At 38.9% G+C, this 17,411-nt stretch overlaps 1 protein-coding gene across 6 annotated transcripts in view; it reads left to right on the plus strand.

The window, feature by feature from the left end:
- ERICH6B (glutamate rich 6B) overlaps nt 1–16,000 on the plus strand; it is a 110,799-nt gene extending 94,799 nt beyond the window's left edge. For all 6 annotated transcript variants that reach the window (XM_069972292.1, XM_069972298.1, XM_069972294.1 and 3 more), the window contains 2 exons: nt 10,876–11,104; nt 13,983–16,000. In XM_069972292.1, coding sequence (XP_069828393.1) covers nt 10,876–11,104; nt 13,983–14,402 — 649 coding nt within the window. In that variant the 3' untranslated portion in view covers nt 14,403–16,000. The remainder of the gene's footprint in view (nt 1–10,875; nt 11,105–13,982) is intronic.
- The last annotated feature ends 1,411 nt before the right edge of the window (nt 16,001–17,411 follow it).

Consider the following 17,411-nt stretch of genomic DNA (forward strand, 5'->3'; position numbering starts at 1 on the left):
ATTTCTGCTTGGGTGAGCTGGTGTAGAACACTCTAAATAATGAATACAATTAGAAAAGTTCCAATATATCTCAGTACTCCAAGCATTGTGCAGTGCTTCAGTGCCTTTAAAAATAAACTTGATTGACACTTGATGCACAGATTAAAGGTGAGCTAAAATGAGCTGCATTATATAGCAAGAGAAAAGTAATAATCTGCTGGAAGATAAAAGTACACGAGATGACTGGCAGCTCTTTTCAGTCGATGCCTTTAATACATTGATTATTCTCTATGTGTGAAGTCTGATCATTAAAAAGATACTATTTCAGACGCAGCAAACAAATCCCACATAATCCATTATTAGTTTTTTAAGCTGATTTTCTCTTTGAACTCAGTCATTTAGGAAAATGGACACCAGTAGAATGGATCACTGGCAACAAAACACAAAAGTAAGGCAAGACAGATACTTTCCTGTAGTGAAAGTTTGCATACAGGTACATAAATATAATATATATATATATATTGCTTAGCTGTAGAGACTATAGGGTTACTGTCTTGTTATGTGATTCTGTGAGCCAATAAGAGATGCTCTTTTCATTTTGCCTATCCCTATCCTCTTTTCTTTGTACATTTTCTTCTCCACCACTCACATGGACTTTTACATACCCTGTAGGAAGTAGTCACTTGGGGAGAGGAAGTGTAGCCTCACTTAGTCCCCCTCTGATTCTCCAAGGAGTAAGGCACACACAAACCAGGCATCCCTTTTGTACTTAGCCAGGGCCTGGCTCTGCCAGGTTCCCTGTCCGGGGCAGACCAGCTGTGATAGTGGACGCAGACACATGTGTAGGAAGAACATAGAGACTTTCTTTCAACATAATAGAAGAAAAAGATCTGGATGCACTCACTGGTATAGCAGAAAAAGTGTCTATTTATTCACATCTAGTATTCATACAGCATGGTACGTGCAGGTGGAGGACCCAAACACCCTCCACTGATGATCATCAGTAGAGGGTGTTTGGCGTCCTCCACCTCACATACCATGCTGTATGAATACTAGATGTGAATAAATAGACACTTTTTCTGCTATACCAGTGAGTGCATCCAGATCTTTTTCTTCTATTATGTTGAATGGACAATAGCTTTTTGTTCCTCTTTAGATATTTGCACCACCAAAAGCAAATAATCTGTAGAGCATTTACATGTTGGTAAAAGTGGCTAAGAGGAAGTTGAATTGTGCCGATCCCCACATCTTACTACTGACTGTGATTTCTTTCAACAAGCTATACCTACAGACACTATGCAGCTAAAGAGTACAAGTCAGAGATCACCCCAGCCCATGCCGAGAACCTCTCTTGAAAGAGCAGGGCAGTATACTAGACAGAGGAACTGACCCGGATAGAGCAAAGCAATTGTATAAAGGTCTATGTACTCTATCTCGCAGCGCAGGTGAAATTACCGAAAAATTTTACTGGGGCTTGTGTCACCCTCGTAAGACGAGTAAACCAACACTGCAGGGCAGAAGGTGGTTATAGTGACATTCAGGTCAAAACACGGGCACAAGTATTCACTCAAGTATTCTTCAAGTATTTCTCCTTACAAGTTCCAGCAGAGCACATTACTACACTGGGTTGGGGTTCTTCCGACAAACTGCTCTCTCCTCTTCTGAACTCTTCTACACTATTCAACACTCAACTGAACCAGAACTGCTACTCTACCTCAGTACTTCAGTATCTCTCAGCACAGATTCAGTGAACTCAACTCTGTATCTCAGAAGTCACCTCTTGCACCACTACCCTGTATTGTAAGAGACTTTCAGTAAAGGTCATTTTGTTTATTCTATTGGGATTTAGTGATAATTGCACCAGCACCCATACACACAGGCTACACCATCCTTGGGTCATTTGCCCCTTTCTGTGGGTGGCAGTATTGACAGTCCAGGTGGGTCATCTTCCCACTCTGGTCCACCGTGATAAGAGCGCAAGAGACCCATTGGAACCCGGCAGGGCACCGACCATTGGGGATAAATATAGCCAGCCACTATACCACCACTGGCTGAGCTATATTCCAACCACCGACATAACATCATCCTTGCGGTTGGGCACTGAAAAGGTGCGACACACGCCCACCATATATCTATCTACATATATATATATATAATGTACCGTAACTGCTTTGGTCTGCTTTGGCATACAGAGCCTGATAGCAGGACAAGGTATTTTGGTGCGCTCCCACAAGATACTAAATATATCTATATCTTTATCTATCTATTTATCTATCTTCCTGGAGCTGCTAAAATATACCAGTATAGCAGGGACAGATATCACCAGAAATATTAGCATCATACTGTTACTAACCAAATTCAATATACCAAGACCAATATTACCAATAGTACCAGAATACCAAGGATAAGTAGTACTGACTCACATAGTGGTGGAATAATACCCCTATATTGTTACAAAACAGAACACAGTATATAAAGACCAAAATAATCCCATAAAGTCATCATATATTGTAGATGCACACAGGCTCTCCAGACTGGATACGTGATTCTGTTACATTCAATGACTCATAGGTAGTGTCTTCTCAGAGGCATTTTTTCCTGCCTCATCCCTACTTTTTCTCATCCATAGTGCCTCATATGGTAATAATGGTAGATAATTGCCCCCCAGTATGTAGCTAGGTACTCCTCAGTAGGCAGATAGTCCCCCCCCCCCCACTGTACAGAATATAGTTATCCCCAGGAGGTAGATAAGTGCCCCAATAGGTATCTGCCCCCTGTAGTTGCCTAATAGCTAGAAAGGTGCTCCCCAGTGCTAGATAGTTGCCTCCTTACTCCCTATACACATACGGCCTCTAGTATAGACACCCCCAGTGTAGATAAGTGCTCCTGATAGCAATGTTGTGAAGTGTACCTACGTCTACATACCCAGCATACCTAGCCTGGAGCTGTCAATGTCATTCTATATATTTTCAGTAAACTGCAACCTCTGATTCTCCAGCTGTTCTGAAGTCAACATATTTACACAACCTTTCTATCTTTTTTCATACCACCAAGAGATGAAAATATAAAATGTCTTACCACTACAGTGAATAGTAATGCTAATCTATAGCCATAAATATAGGTCAATAATCTATCATGTATGTAGCCAATCAGACTGTCACCCAAAATCTGTTTTAGGGCATGCTATGATTTTTGTATATAAGGCTTAAGAAAACATGGCCGCTTCCTCCCAGAAACAGCAAACTTGTCTCCAGTTTGGGTGTGGTTTAAAATTTTATTGAAGTAAATTAAGCTTAATTGCAAAACCTGGAAACAAGAGTGGTGCTATTTCTGGAAGAAAGTGCCCATGTTATTTTTAATCCTAGATAACCCCTTTAATATTGTGCTACTTCGGTATAAAGAAATTCTATAATATCATAACAATGCTGACACAATTCCATTTTTGCTGCTTTTTGAATAAATAAAAGCTAAACACTTTAATGTCACAAATGTACATATCTTATTACCATAAATTAGGGAAAAAATACACAAAAATAGGAAAAATCTAATTAGTTATCAGCTTTTGTATAGTGTCTTGGTAGTTCTTTATTCCTCCGTGTGTAAAGATGTAGACACATTTACATGTTAGGTTCCAAGACTGAACACATCAAAAGATTTTTTATTTTGCATTTATTTGTAAATGCTAAACTCCCCAGAAAAATCACGTACACATACATTATCTATACTTGTGGCTTTCATTATTAAAGCAAATGTTTGTTCATAATAGATAGATCATACAAACATCTTTAAATTAGCGCAACTGAGACTTTAAAGGGCAGAATTTAAATGCCGCTTTCTTGTTGACGGGACTGTGATCCTGTTGTATCCATGTAGTATTATCAGAAATGTGCACACTCAAAAATCAATGCCCATAACTCCTTTACTTACGGATTCATTTAAGATAAGACACTGAGGTCTGCAGGAAGGTTGACCTCCACTAGTGAGATGAAAATCACTTGTCAGTGTTTAGTCATCTCACATACTTGAAGACATGGCTGTACATCCGTGTGCAAGTTAAGCTTCCTGGATATGAGATAAGTCCATTTCATGCAGCCTGGCTTTACATACCCAGATGCTAATTATTACATGTTGCTTCAATGCTTTTACATTTACATAGCTTTTTATTGTATCAAAATAGAGGTAAATATAGAAAATTTAGGGTGCTATAGTTTAAGTCACATATAAGCCCTGATAACTAAGGGGCTTAGCAGGAGAGTAGTAACATTGATGGCATGTGACATTTGAGGAGCCTCTTTGAGGTGCTAGACATAATAAACATAATACATGATATTAGGGTAAATTGTTACTGTTGGGGTATATTGGGGTTTATTGTTACTGTTATATACATTTGAATAGCTAGACTGCAAAGGCAGAGGAAGAAAAATATATGAAATTAAATGTGAATTTAAAAAACAGACAGGAAACACCCTTTTTTAAGAGCACATTACCCTATTGGTAACTGGAATTTGGGGGTTTTCAATGAATGTAAAACAATATTGTTAAGGACTAAGTCTTATTGTTCCTGATGCAAAGCAATATTTTCCATTAGTGCAGCTATTCTTCAAGGTAGTTTACGGTAGTAGGTAAAATGACATGACATATACATTTTGGATTATTATAACCACAACAACCCTTTAAATAAAATGCTGATATTTGATGAAAGTAAAATTTGACTGACAACATCAAAATCTGTTAAAAATTAAAAAAAAATCATTATAAACAGCCTAAAGATTCAATACATTGTATAAAGTGATAAGTGATATAAATAAGCTGAATCCTTATAAGGTTAATAAGGATGATTTCCCACAAGGGTCCAATCTCATATAATATACCAGCACATGGCTTTGTCGGTAGGGGGCTCCTGTTTCCACCTCTAGCTCAGATTCCGGTATGGACATTGTCTTGTTGTATGTGAATTGAGGCTTCTTTATAAAGATGCTATTCTACAGCTTCACGTTAGTATTATGTTATTATCAGTATCACTTCAGTATCACTTCCCTTATTGACAAACGTAAACAGGGCTATGGGGAATTTTAGATGCCCTTCAGACCCATCACCATCTATGGATGGCTTTATGACAGGCTACTGCTGGAATGGAATCGACTATCGCCATAAAATGTCCCATTACTCTCTGCTAATGGTGCATCGTATTGCATTGCGTATGACTCATACAAGCTTTATTTTTTATTACTTGATGGAAAATAGTCCATAACTGCACAGACTGAATACCTGTTTACCTCCCCAGATCATTAATGGTGTACGATGGTTCCCATGTGCAGTATCCTGAAAGTTTTTATTGCTAATTGAATCAGTTTCTCAATTTTAGAAATTACAACAATCAAGTTGTGGATTGAGAAGCAATGTTCCTGGTTTATCCTGATACTTCCCATTTTGTCACATGTTTTTTAGCTATTTTTTGTGATAGATAATTCCCAACGTGCATCTTTTTGTGATCGCTCCTCCTAATTCTGTGGTTCCATTTATCTCAGTGACATTGAGAAGCCATACATACCAGTTAACACACCGCTTCCCAAGTTTATCAGGCTTGTAAAACAATTAGGACCCATCAGTAAGTAAGACTTTTTTTCCATTTTCAGTGCGATAAGAATTACATTTTTTGCTCAGAATTTTCCATTGGATGAACAATTTAAAAGTAATTGAATCTTTCAAGTGAAGCCAATTACATTGCTAAATTGGTTGCCTATATTTATTTATATAAAGGCCAACAATATGGTGTTTCCATTCCCTGAGTTCCCTTTTAATAGTTTTCCTAATAGAAATCATTACATAAATGCTGCCAAGAACAGGACCCGCAAAATGTATTTATCTCAGCTTGACCCTACCTAGATAAGGAAGTCTCCCTTGCATTGATAATAGCCTGGAAGCACTCTCTTATTCTTGCATTTAATAGAAGCCTTCTGTCACTGTTTGGTCATGGCATACTAATAATCTGTGTTTGCTCACTATTAACCCATTACTGCCATAGATGAGTGGGATTTATGATCGTGCATTACCATATTGATATTTGGACCTTTGGGTTTTTCAGTGGGTGCAAAACAATCTTGCCAAGGTCTAAGTCTTATTGTTTAGGATGTTAAATAATATTTGACATGTTTGAATGTTGGTAATGTCCGCACTGTTAATTTTTTTTTAAGATGATTATTGCAGAATAACAATACATACTTACATACTGTGTGCCATGTAGTTACTATAGTAGATCGATGGTCCTTTTTATAGGTTGAGTAGAGTAGAATTCCGCCTTTTATGACCTTGGAACAATATATCATGTTTAAATGGCAATTATAGAACACATTTCCTTTGAAACAATGAAGCCAGTAGTTTTACCAAAACCAGGAGTGGAACCGAGAGAGAGAAAAACTAACAGAAAGATTTGTACCTTTTTCTGTATTTTGGACAAACTCCTAGTTTCATAAAATGCTGACTGACTACCTACCAAAATAACATATGTGAACCAAGCCTGAGACCGGGAGGCCAGGTGGACTGGACACATCTAATCCATAGGCAGAATGCAGATATTGGTTCATGGAAGCTGTGTTTTTCTATACCCTAGTAGTGATTTTTGACTTTATAGAGAAAGTCCCTGTGAAGTAGCCAACAGTTTAAGTTGGTTCCATGTAATATATCATTTCTGCAGTGGTAGTACTGCAGGGGAACTGAACATTTGCTTCTCGGTTCTTATACAGACTACAAATGATCAATGGGGATTCTACCAAATGGCCCCCCTGTGATGAACTTGAGGATACACTTGAGGATACTATACTTGAGGATCCTTCAATCACAATGGGATTGTCCAAAGATGACCTCATTTGAATCAATTTGATATATTCAAGCTGCTTTTATTTCAAAGAGGGAATTTGTAATTGCAAAAATATATTACCAGTGTTACTATCCTTGTAGTACATCTGCGCCAAAATGAAAAAATGGAGTGCCCTTGTATCCTCAGTGATTCTGCAATCATCGTCAAATGTTTTTAGACTGACATTTCATTTTTTATGAAATTTGCATAGTTGCCGTCCCGCTATCCTTCATTGCATTAACGCAATAAAACTTCAACATCTGCAAACTGCCCGGCAGTGACAGTTTGTGACAAAGCAGTGATATAAGCAACAAAGTGACAAAATAAGTGACAAAGCAATGATATATACTTACCTGTCCCAATACAATGCAAAGTCCAGTTCCTGGGCCGCCCGCTGTCTTCTGCTCCCAACCGCTGTCATCTTCTTAACAATTTCCTGTGCCATGCCACATAGCATAGACAGCACTATAATGTTTCACTTAATGTGTCATTTCGAGTGGCTGTTTCCAGTCAGAACAGCACTTTGCTGGTAGTTATTAAGAAAATGACAGCGTCAGGGAGTGGAGGACTGTGGGCTACCAAGAACTGGAATTTGTGGAGAAGCAGGAGAGGTAAGTATATATCATTGCTTTGTCCCCTGCAGCAGCATACATTAGTCACTTAGCCTGCACTATCTCTTAAAAGAAAGTTCACAGCTCCAAATAAAGTCCAAAAGTTTATTGGGTGTCCATAAAATACATACAAAAGTTTTAAAATACACTCCGACGCGTTTCGGGATGGTCTCCCTTAATCATGGCAAGATAACATGTGTAACAGTACTCCATATATATAGGACACATAATAACATGTTGTTGCAAAAGTCCCACCCCCCTAGCAGGTGAACATGATCCCATGTAAAATTCACCCTTCAGGGGTAGCAATCACTTAAAGGTACATAACATATATAACAGAATAGAAGCAAAATTCAAAAAATATAAATATCACAACTTTAATAAATAAACAATAAATCGCTTCTGTAAGTCAATCCTTTTGGAAAACGTGTACCTAAACACAAAATCCAAAGGGCTTCTCTCTGTCTCAAAAGATGAACATGATCGCCCCCTCTCCATGGACAGGTAACCTTCTCTATGGCATAGACATTTAAACTGGACACATTGCCTTGGTGTACTTCAATAAAGTGGCGAGAAAAGGCAGACATTGTTTTCTTGTGTGAACAAGTGCCTAACAAACGGATGTCAGCAAGATGTTCAGAGATCCTAATTTTTAATTTACGTTTCGTAGAACCTACATATTGCAAAGAACATGACTGACATTCAGCTATATAAATCACATAGGTCGCATTACAATTAAGAAAAGATTTTATCTGATAGTTCCAATATAAGACCCAAATGTGGATTTTCTGAAGGGCACATACTTGCACATAGGACAGCGTGATTGTGCACACTTGTGAAAACCTTGGACTTGAAGCCAGGTGTTAGAGATACCAAACAAACCAATCAGTCTAACACCTGGCTTCAAGTCTAAGGTTGTGATATTTATATTTTTTTGAATTTTGCTTCTATTCTGTTATATATGTTATGTACCTTTAAGTGATTGCTACCCCTGAAGGGTGAATTTTACATGGGATCATGTTCACCTGCTAGGGGGGTGGGACTTTAGCAGCAACATGTTATTATGTGTCCTATGTATATGGAGTACTGTTACACATGTTATCTTGCCATGATTAAGGGAGACCATCCCGAAACGCGTCGGCATGTATTTTAAAACTTTTGTATGTATTTTATGGACACCCAATAAACTTTTGGACTTTATTTGGAGCTGTGAACTTTCTCTTGCCATGATTACCCAGCTGGTGGTGTAGCCCAGCCCTCTACACGTGCTCCAGTCCTACATTGGGAAACCATTCACTCTACTACGTTACCCTGCACAAGGTGAGCTGACTCAGTTTCCTTATTCACTATCCCTTAAACTCTAGATTGATATGAACAGTGATCAGATCATTTCAACTGAATTTCAGCCCTGCCAGAAAATGACTAGCAAACATAATTTCAGTAATGATCACATCCACTCAGGAGTAAGTATAACCAAGGACAAGCAGCTGATATCACTCTGTCATGCTGAATGAATTATAAGAGTAGACTGGTCGCTTAAACCTGTTGACGACACAAAATGAGCATGCTCGTCCTGATGCCATCAACAGTGTATAGAGCGAGCTCAGGACATAAGCCCGCTCTATACACAGAGCTTTTTGGGGGACTGCAGCTCTTATCCACTTATTAGCCCTGCTGGATAACTAATAGAGATGAGCAAACCAGGTTCGGGTTCGAGTCCATCCGAACCCGAACGATCGGTATTTGATTAGCGGTGGCTGCTGAACTTGGATAAAGCTCTAACGTTGTCTGGAAAACATGGATACAGCCAATGACTATATCCATGTTTTCCACATAGCCTTATGGCTTTATCCAACTTCAGCAGCCACCGCTAATCAAATGCCGAAAGTTCGGGTTCGGGTGGATTCGAGCATGCTCGAGGTTCGCTCATCTCTAATAACTAACTATTTAGATGCTGCTGTCAAAACTGACAGCAGCATTTAAATGGCCTGTAAATGCCTTCAGAAACCTGTAGCAATTGAGTGAAGATAAGATTGATCAATGCAGTACCTATTTACTGCATTGATCTCTAAAAGCAATCATAGTGTTGCTCAAAGAAGTCCTCTAGGGGGACTACAAATAAATGTGTGTAATAAAAAAAAAGTTCTTTAATATATAAAAAAAATTCCTTCCTATATTAAAATATTAAATCACCCCCCTCTTCCATTTTTTTAAACCAAAAATATAAACAAAAAAAAATTAACATATTGTGGTATCGAGTCACCTGAACTATTAAATTATCATAACCCTGATCTCACATAGTAAACGGCATAAGCGCAAAAACCCATCAGCACAGAATTACAGATTTTTTTTATCACATTCCGACAAAAATGAATAAAAAGTGTTCAAAAAGTTGCATATATGCAAATGAGGCATCGATAAAAAGTACACATTATGGTGCAAAACAATGAAATGCGGTCTCAAATAAAGAGCAATTTTAAAAGTTTAATTTTTTTTTAAAGAAGTAAAATAAAATAAAAGTTATATAAATTGCATATTGTTGTAATTGTACTGACCTGAGGAACATCAATCTCAGTTTTACCACATGGTGAATGGCATAAAGCCAAGCAACCCTGAAATTTCAACCCCAGTTTTGCATTGTACATTATAAGAGCTATAGGTAAAAAAAAAATGAAAGCCGTATGGCTATTTAAACATGAAGAGGAAAAAACAAAAGTGCAAAAATGAAACTTTGCTCGGTCCTTAAGGAGTTAAAAGGGGGTGGTGATTAAAATCATTGGAGGAAATACAGTATATGGGTGTTGTGGTTGTGGCTTTTTGCAGTAAAAAAAAAAAAGACAATAGGTTGCAGTCAGCCAGTATTTGGCCCAGAAGCTGATCTAAAGCATGTCTGGTGAATTGTAGAAGTCTTGAAAAAGAAGGGTCACTGTTAATGTTGAGTCTTTGCATAAACTTAGTCTGTATTTGTCCATAAAAGTTTAAAAAAAAATGTATAAAATGCTCATAATTTTACTTTAGTATACCATAGAAACATCTGACTAAAAGATTTAAAAACACTTTAGAAGCAAACTTTCTAAAATTTAAATGTGTGTTGGTCTCAAAACTTTTGACCATGATTGTATGTTAAAGGGGTACTCCAGTATTGGGAACGTTTTCATACAGTACTGCAGGTATATAAAAAAATAATAAAGATGTTATACTTACCTCATTCATGCTACAGCAAGGCAGGAAGACACTGGGGGAGCTTGAGGAGGTAAATATAACATCTTTATTATTTTCTACATACCTGCAGCACTATACAGTATAAACCTCCCCAATGTAGGAATACCCCTTTATTGTTATGGCAGCAGTGTCATAGATAAGCATAAAATACTACTAAAATAGTATGACGGTCTCTAAGTTAAATTATCTTTTTTTATATTTTCAAAGGACTGTACTAGATCCATGTGGTGGCTCTTATTTTGATGAGAATGGGGCCCAGAAGAAAAAATGGACTTGGTGGGATTTCAGCCAGCACGTGCATGCTCCTCCTTTCCAACCAATTACATTAATGCTCAATTCCAATGTTGAAGTTAAAATTTTAAAACAAGATCAAGTCTACCTGTCATTTACCAAAGACAAAGAGAAAGTTACTTTCAATGTTGGGGCTAAACTTTTGGTAAGCCATTTCTTATTTTCTTCAGCATGGACTCAGCCACCTACATTTAAAACAATTACTAAGATAGACATACTATACTATAGTATATACAGCAGGTAATACTGGTTTACATCCTGGAAATGTTTTATTTTGCATTTCATGTTCTGTTATTTAAAGTGTCACTGTCATCATAAAAAACCTTTGACATGTCGTAGAGACATTTCAAAAGTTTTGATCGGTACAGGTCTGACCCGTACCAATCAGGAGAAGATCGCGCTAAGTGCAGTCCTCTACCGTCTAGGAAGCCCAACTAATAAATGCTGACAAAGAGTGAGGACACTCTTAGCGCAGTCCTCTCCTCGCTTGTTCTGACGATCGGTATGGGTCTGAACACTCCGACCCCGGACCGATCAAAAATTTTGACATGTCTCCATGACATGTCAAAAGTTTTCTATGATGACAGTGACACTTTATTCTTCAAACTTTGTTATGAAACATCCTCTTACCCTTCAATAGAAAGCTATAAATGCCTACCTGTTTAGTAATACATCTGATATCTCCAGAAATTAAGAGAATAACTAAATGTAATTACAGAGCCGTATACATTTCATGTGCTGTGACATGGTACCTCTATGAAGCACATACCTGTATAGTATCTGCTTCATACAAATCCCCGGATACAGGTACGCCATAGAAATTACCTTTTTCATCCATCCATATACATAAGAAAATCCCTTTCTGCTACTAATCTCGCTTTGACCCTTAAAAAAATTGACTCAACCAGACCTTAGATGGTATCCTGATGTATCTGATAGCGAGATGTTAAAAGCAGATCCTTTAAAAGAAGTCCCATTAAAATAAAAATTGACAGACATGCAGGGGGTGCAGGAACATAATAAAGTATACTTACTAGTCCTCTTGCCTCCAATGCACCGCTCCTGGGTCTCTCTGCTGGCTACCATTTTCGGCTGGAATCCAGGTATGTCACATACACGACTCCTCCGGCTCCAACATCATGCACCAGCTGATTGGTTGAGCGGGCAATCTATCTGCCAGGTACATGAAGTTGCAGCTGGAGGAGCTGCAGGAGGCCGGCGGCTGTCAGTGAGACCCGGGAGCAGCACTATGGGGCACAAGGATAGGTAAGTAAGCTTTTATCATTATGTTCCCGCACCCTCTTGCCTTTCTGTCACTTTTTATTGTTTCATGGGACTTCTGAATTAAGTTCTGTAAGGTGCATTGTAGAACCTTCATAAATAAAATTAGTTTTTTTTTCTTAGACAACCCATAAATGCTCAAACGGTTGGACATCTGGGTAATTTTGAGGTCAAATCAATGTCTTCAACTCTTTGTCATGCTGTTTAAATCAATTTGAACAATTTTTGCAGTCCTTTAGGACACATTATCCTACCAAAGGAGATCAATACCATGAAATGTTGGGCTTTAGGTAGTTGTTAAAGTAACATCTACATGAATGCCAGAACACAAGGTTTTCCCTTTTTCTTCAATTTCTCAATTATTCAGGTGTGATGCCCACATGCTCATTGTAGGTGATTTTAGAGGTCAGGATGTGCACTCTCACTGGTTGTATCTACACAGTCCCATGTACAGCAAGCTGCGGTGCATAGTGTATTCACCTTTATATCATAGTCAGCCGTATCATTTTCAGCAGTTTGTGCTACAGCAATTCTTTAGTCAGATCAGAGTACACAAGTTAGTTTTCACTCCTCATGAGGCCAGTAGCTGATTATAATAGATCCATTTCGGGCGGTAACCCGGGGCCCTGAGCTCCTTGGGGGCCCATGGCCATCCAAAAAGGCTTTTACTTTCAGTAGAGTATTGTCTCCTGGTTATAGTTCTGCCATAATCCCCCCCCCCCAAAAAAAAAAAAAAATCAGTGCAATTTTGCACAAATCAATACATCATAACATTATTTATCCCATACTATGAAAACCACGCTAGTGCTGCCATAGTTACAGTGAGATGGGGGGCCCAGGCTTAGTGAACGTCCCAGGGCCTATGGTAAAAGTTAATCCGCCCCTGCATGAGGCGTCAATAAACCTTAGAATTTCCGTTTTAGAGATGCTCTGGCTGAGTGGTTCAGATATGGTACAGTTGCCAATTTTATCTCATTAATTTTAAAAACTGACACTTTCTGCCTGATATTTCTCAGGCCTTGACTGGTGACATTGTGACAAGATTATCAAGGTCATTTATTTAATCTCTCCCCTCTCAGCAGATGGAAATAACAAAGGCAGATTAACTGTACCATAGGCCCTGGGCTGTCCAGAAAACCCTAGGTCCCACTTCATGTACAAAAGCGCAATGTTTTATTGCAATTAAATATTAAAGGGATGTGTAAGAGTTAAAAGCGGAAAAAAAAGGTAAAATAAAAACATTATCTACCTCTTTAATGCCACACCGACCCTATGCATATGCTCTGGTAAAATAGCTTTTTCTCCATTAAGAAAAACTTGAATGGCCACTGTCAGTAGAAAAACTTTTGATATGTCATAGAGACACATCAAAAACTTATATTGGTAGAGGTTTGGGTGTTCAGAGTGTTGCTCATTAGAAGAATGTGTCATGTCAGAGATTAGATTTTTTATGACACATACACTTTAATAAAAGTTAATTATTAAGTTATATGAACCTTAAAATACACCACCAAAAACATGGTGCTCTAAATACAGAAATGCAAAAAAATCCCTGCAAAATCCCTACTGTCAAAATAGGCATAAGAGGTTCATGTCATGGCTTGACAGTGTACATGCTGCATGCAGTGCATATCAGGTGCACTGCGTTCTATAACTAACTTTGCACAAGATGTATGCAGGGGAGATGTGTTAGATCTCTGTTCTGCTATATAACTAGTATATTAATGTATATGTTTTTGCAGCTCAAAGATCCTGGAATAACTTCCAAGCTGAAGTGGAGCACTGGTGAGACTGAGCTTTACTGTTCTTCTAAAAAACTGGAGATCTTCCGCCTTTTAAATAAAATTCGCAAGCTAGTAAGAATATCTGCTAAGTCTAAAGAGAGAGAGAAGACGATCCAAAACTACATTTACCAGCTACAGAAATCTTTAAACGACATTATTACACTCACCAACAAGCAGGACAATACTTCCAATAGTCTCAAAACAAAGAAACTACAAGGTGTGACTGCTGTAATGAAGAAGACTTACCACCATTCTGGCAGCACCTTGTCCTCTAAAACTGAATTACTTAAAGGGGAGGATAAAAGAACAGGACGACACACAGCAGGAACAAGCCAAAAGGAAAGCTGCCGCATTAAGACTGATGCACCACAGAACTAATAAAATATGCACATGCTTACATTTACAAGACATTGCTTTAACTCATGAATGAAAAATCTAAAAAACTTAAAGGGAACCTTTAGTTAAGGGACCGCTGCAAAAACCCACCCAACACTGGATAAAGCATTGAATACTTAAGCCCCTATTACACAGGACGATGGAGAGGAGCAAATGAGCGCTGTCACTTTCCCCTCGTTTTTCGCTCACTTGCATCGGCAGCAAGTGGGTAAGAGCCGGGGGGCCGCGAGGAGCTGTGGCGGGGCTGCCTGGGTGATCGCTATATTTTCCGGACAGCCCATAGAAGATAGCACAAGTCTGCTGCCACTGCTACTGTTCCTCGATGCAACGGCAGCATCTAAGTATTTTAGCTTTCAACATGTTAAAAGACAACAACTGACAACGATCAGCCAACATCGTTTATGTTGGCTGATCGTTAACATCTATTGCTGCCGCTCCTCTTTGCGCTCGGTATGCTAATGAGCAGAGATGATTCCAATGTCCATAGGAGATCACTACGCAGTATCCAGGGGGTAGGGTTTGTTTTGCAGCGGTCCCCTGGCTGACCAGGTTCCCTTTAAGGGAGATGTAGCCAACCCAAAAAAGTTAAATAGCTTAAGGTGCCCTGATTACACAGCTTTTTACAGTTTCTTGATATGCTCTCAATATATGTATGTTTTTAGTTCATCTGACAATTCAATTAGTCAGATGAGTGTGGACTTAAAGGGGTACTCCCAACTCAACTAAATAGTTAAACTTGTAGGGCTCATCAGGATAAATATTTTTTCAAACTCTTCTCCTCCTGATATGCCTCTTTTCCTCTCTTGTTGACAACTTGTTGTCTAGATTATAAACCACTGCTCTGCTCTAAAAGCAGCCAGATCACGGCTTCTAAAATTAAAAAATATTTATCCTGATGAGCCCTACATGTTTTATTTAGTTGGGAATGTTACATTTTACCAATTAGAGTACCAGGTGATGAACGTGATGATACAGTCAGGGGGTGTGAATGCCTAAAACACACCCGCTAAGTGTAATAACACCCATAACCTGATACTCCTATTATAACTATTATCATGCCTATCACTCCTATTATCAAAACTAAGTACATACCCATCTATTAACTGAATTGTGAAACTATAAACCTACATATCTGAGGAACAGAAGGGCATATTAAAAACATGTAAATAGAGGTGTAATCAGGACACCCTACGCTATTTAATGATAGTCATCTCAGTTTTTTGGGGTTGGCTACTGGTCCTCTTTAAATAACCCTATATACGATGGGATGGATGGCCTAAAAGGTCATGCAATAAAGCTCTGCAGGTTATTTGTATAAAGAAAGACTATCCTTGCAGGTAGCAAAAACACAACTACTCCCAGCTTGTAGGGGGTGGTTCACATGGTCCATGATTTACAGACCCTATTAGGCACGAAGCTCTGTAGGGTCCGTAAATCACAGAGCGTGTGAATGACTCCTCAATGGTGCTATGAGGCCTATTTACATTTAGTGATAGTGTTGCCAATAACAGAAGCATACATACAGTAAGTTCCACATAGTACAGCTTGAACCAGTGCACCATTTCATAGTGACCACCCTTAGCGGCAATCAGTTTAGGGGTAGTTTTTTATCTTTATGCTATCCCGTGAGTCCATTAGCTCTGGTCCTTACATTTCATTTAAATGTTTTGCAGATTTTCATAATTTTACAACATGTGAATAATAAACTTTTATAGATGTGTGACTAAATACATGTCTATCTGTTTGTTAACCTACACTAATAGTGCTTGTAAATTCCTAATTAAATAAAGCTTAAAATTTAAAGTGGCCTAAGCCAGGGACCGGGAATCTTTGGCCTTCTAGCTGTTTCAAAACTACAATTCCCATCATGCCTGGGATAAAGCTTTGACTTTTCAGGCATGATGGGAATTGTAGTTTTGCAACAGCTGGAGGGCTGAAGGTTCCCCATCCCTGACGTAAGGGGTGAACAAAAAACCCTGGTCTCACTTGATTGTGTTCCTGTCCCTAGAACCATAAATTTGCACTGTTATTTTAACAGCAGCCATCACCCCCCAACTCTCTTTGCAGTTGGGAGCCAAGTTGCTTTCAGATGCAGACTTCCTGTAGCTTGGAGCCGAGGCACTGGGTGTATTAGCAGACAGCAGCAAACTGAGATAAACATGGTCCTGTCCACATTGCCTGCAGTCTGTCTAGGTGTCTCTGTTACTAGACATGGACTGAGTGTAGCACCAGGCGGTGAACAGAGAATGTAATGGTAGTGAGGCCCTTAATGGCTAGAATTTTAAACAAACATTTAGGGGTAAGGGCCCTATTCCACCGGACGATTATCGTTAGCATAATCGTTAACGATTAACGATCTCAAACGACCGCTATTGCGAAAGACCTGAAAACGTTCACTCATTTCCATGGAACAATAATCGTTACTTATGATCGTAATTGCGATCGTTTCTTCTTCCGTATTTCTTCGCTATTGCGAACGCCCGAACGCTGTCTTATTCAATGCGAACGATTTGCGAACGTTTTGCGAACGAGCAACGATAAAAATAGGTCCAGGTCTTATAAAGCGATCAACGATTTATCGTTCGGTCGTTAATCGTTACTGCATTTCAACCGAACGATTATCGTTTAGATTCGAACGATTTAACGATAATCTGAACGATAATCGTCCAGTGGAATAGGGCCCTAAGAAAGAGAATTTAAATGCAGTACAACTGCTGGAACCACCACAGAGGTCCCTGGTTTCCAGAATGAATGCAGCAGCAACGTGCTTACTTGATCACAGCTTAAGATAGGTAATAACTGGCTGATCAGTAGGGCCCAGCTGCTGGAACTGCTGCTACTGATGTTTGCATACTAGCTGTAAGGATTAGATTGAATTGTAAGACATCTATTAGAAAGCTGGTGGCAGATAACACAAGATCCACCACTAGCTACAGGTGATGGGGACAGCTCTCCTCCCCGACTCCCTGTATAATCATCTCTGCACTAGGC

This window comes from Dendropsophus ebraccatus, chromosome 5 (genome assembly GCF_027789765.1).
Source record: "Dendropsophus ebraccatus isolate aDenEbr1 chromosome 5, aDenEbr1.pat, whole genome shotgun sequence".
NCBI classification, from domain to species: Eukaryota; Metazoa; Chordata; class Amphibia; order Anura; family Hylidae; genus Dendropsophus; species Dendropsophus ebraccatus.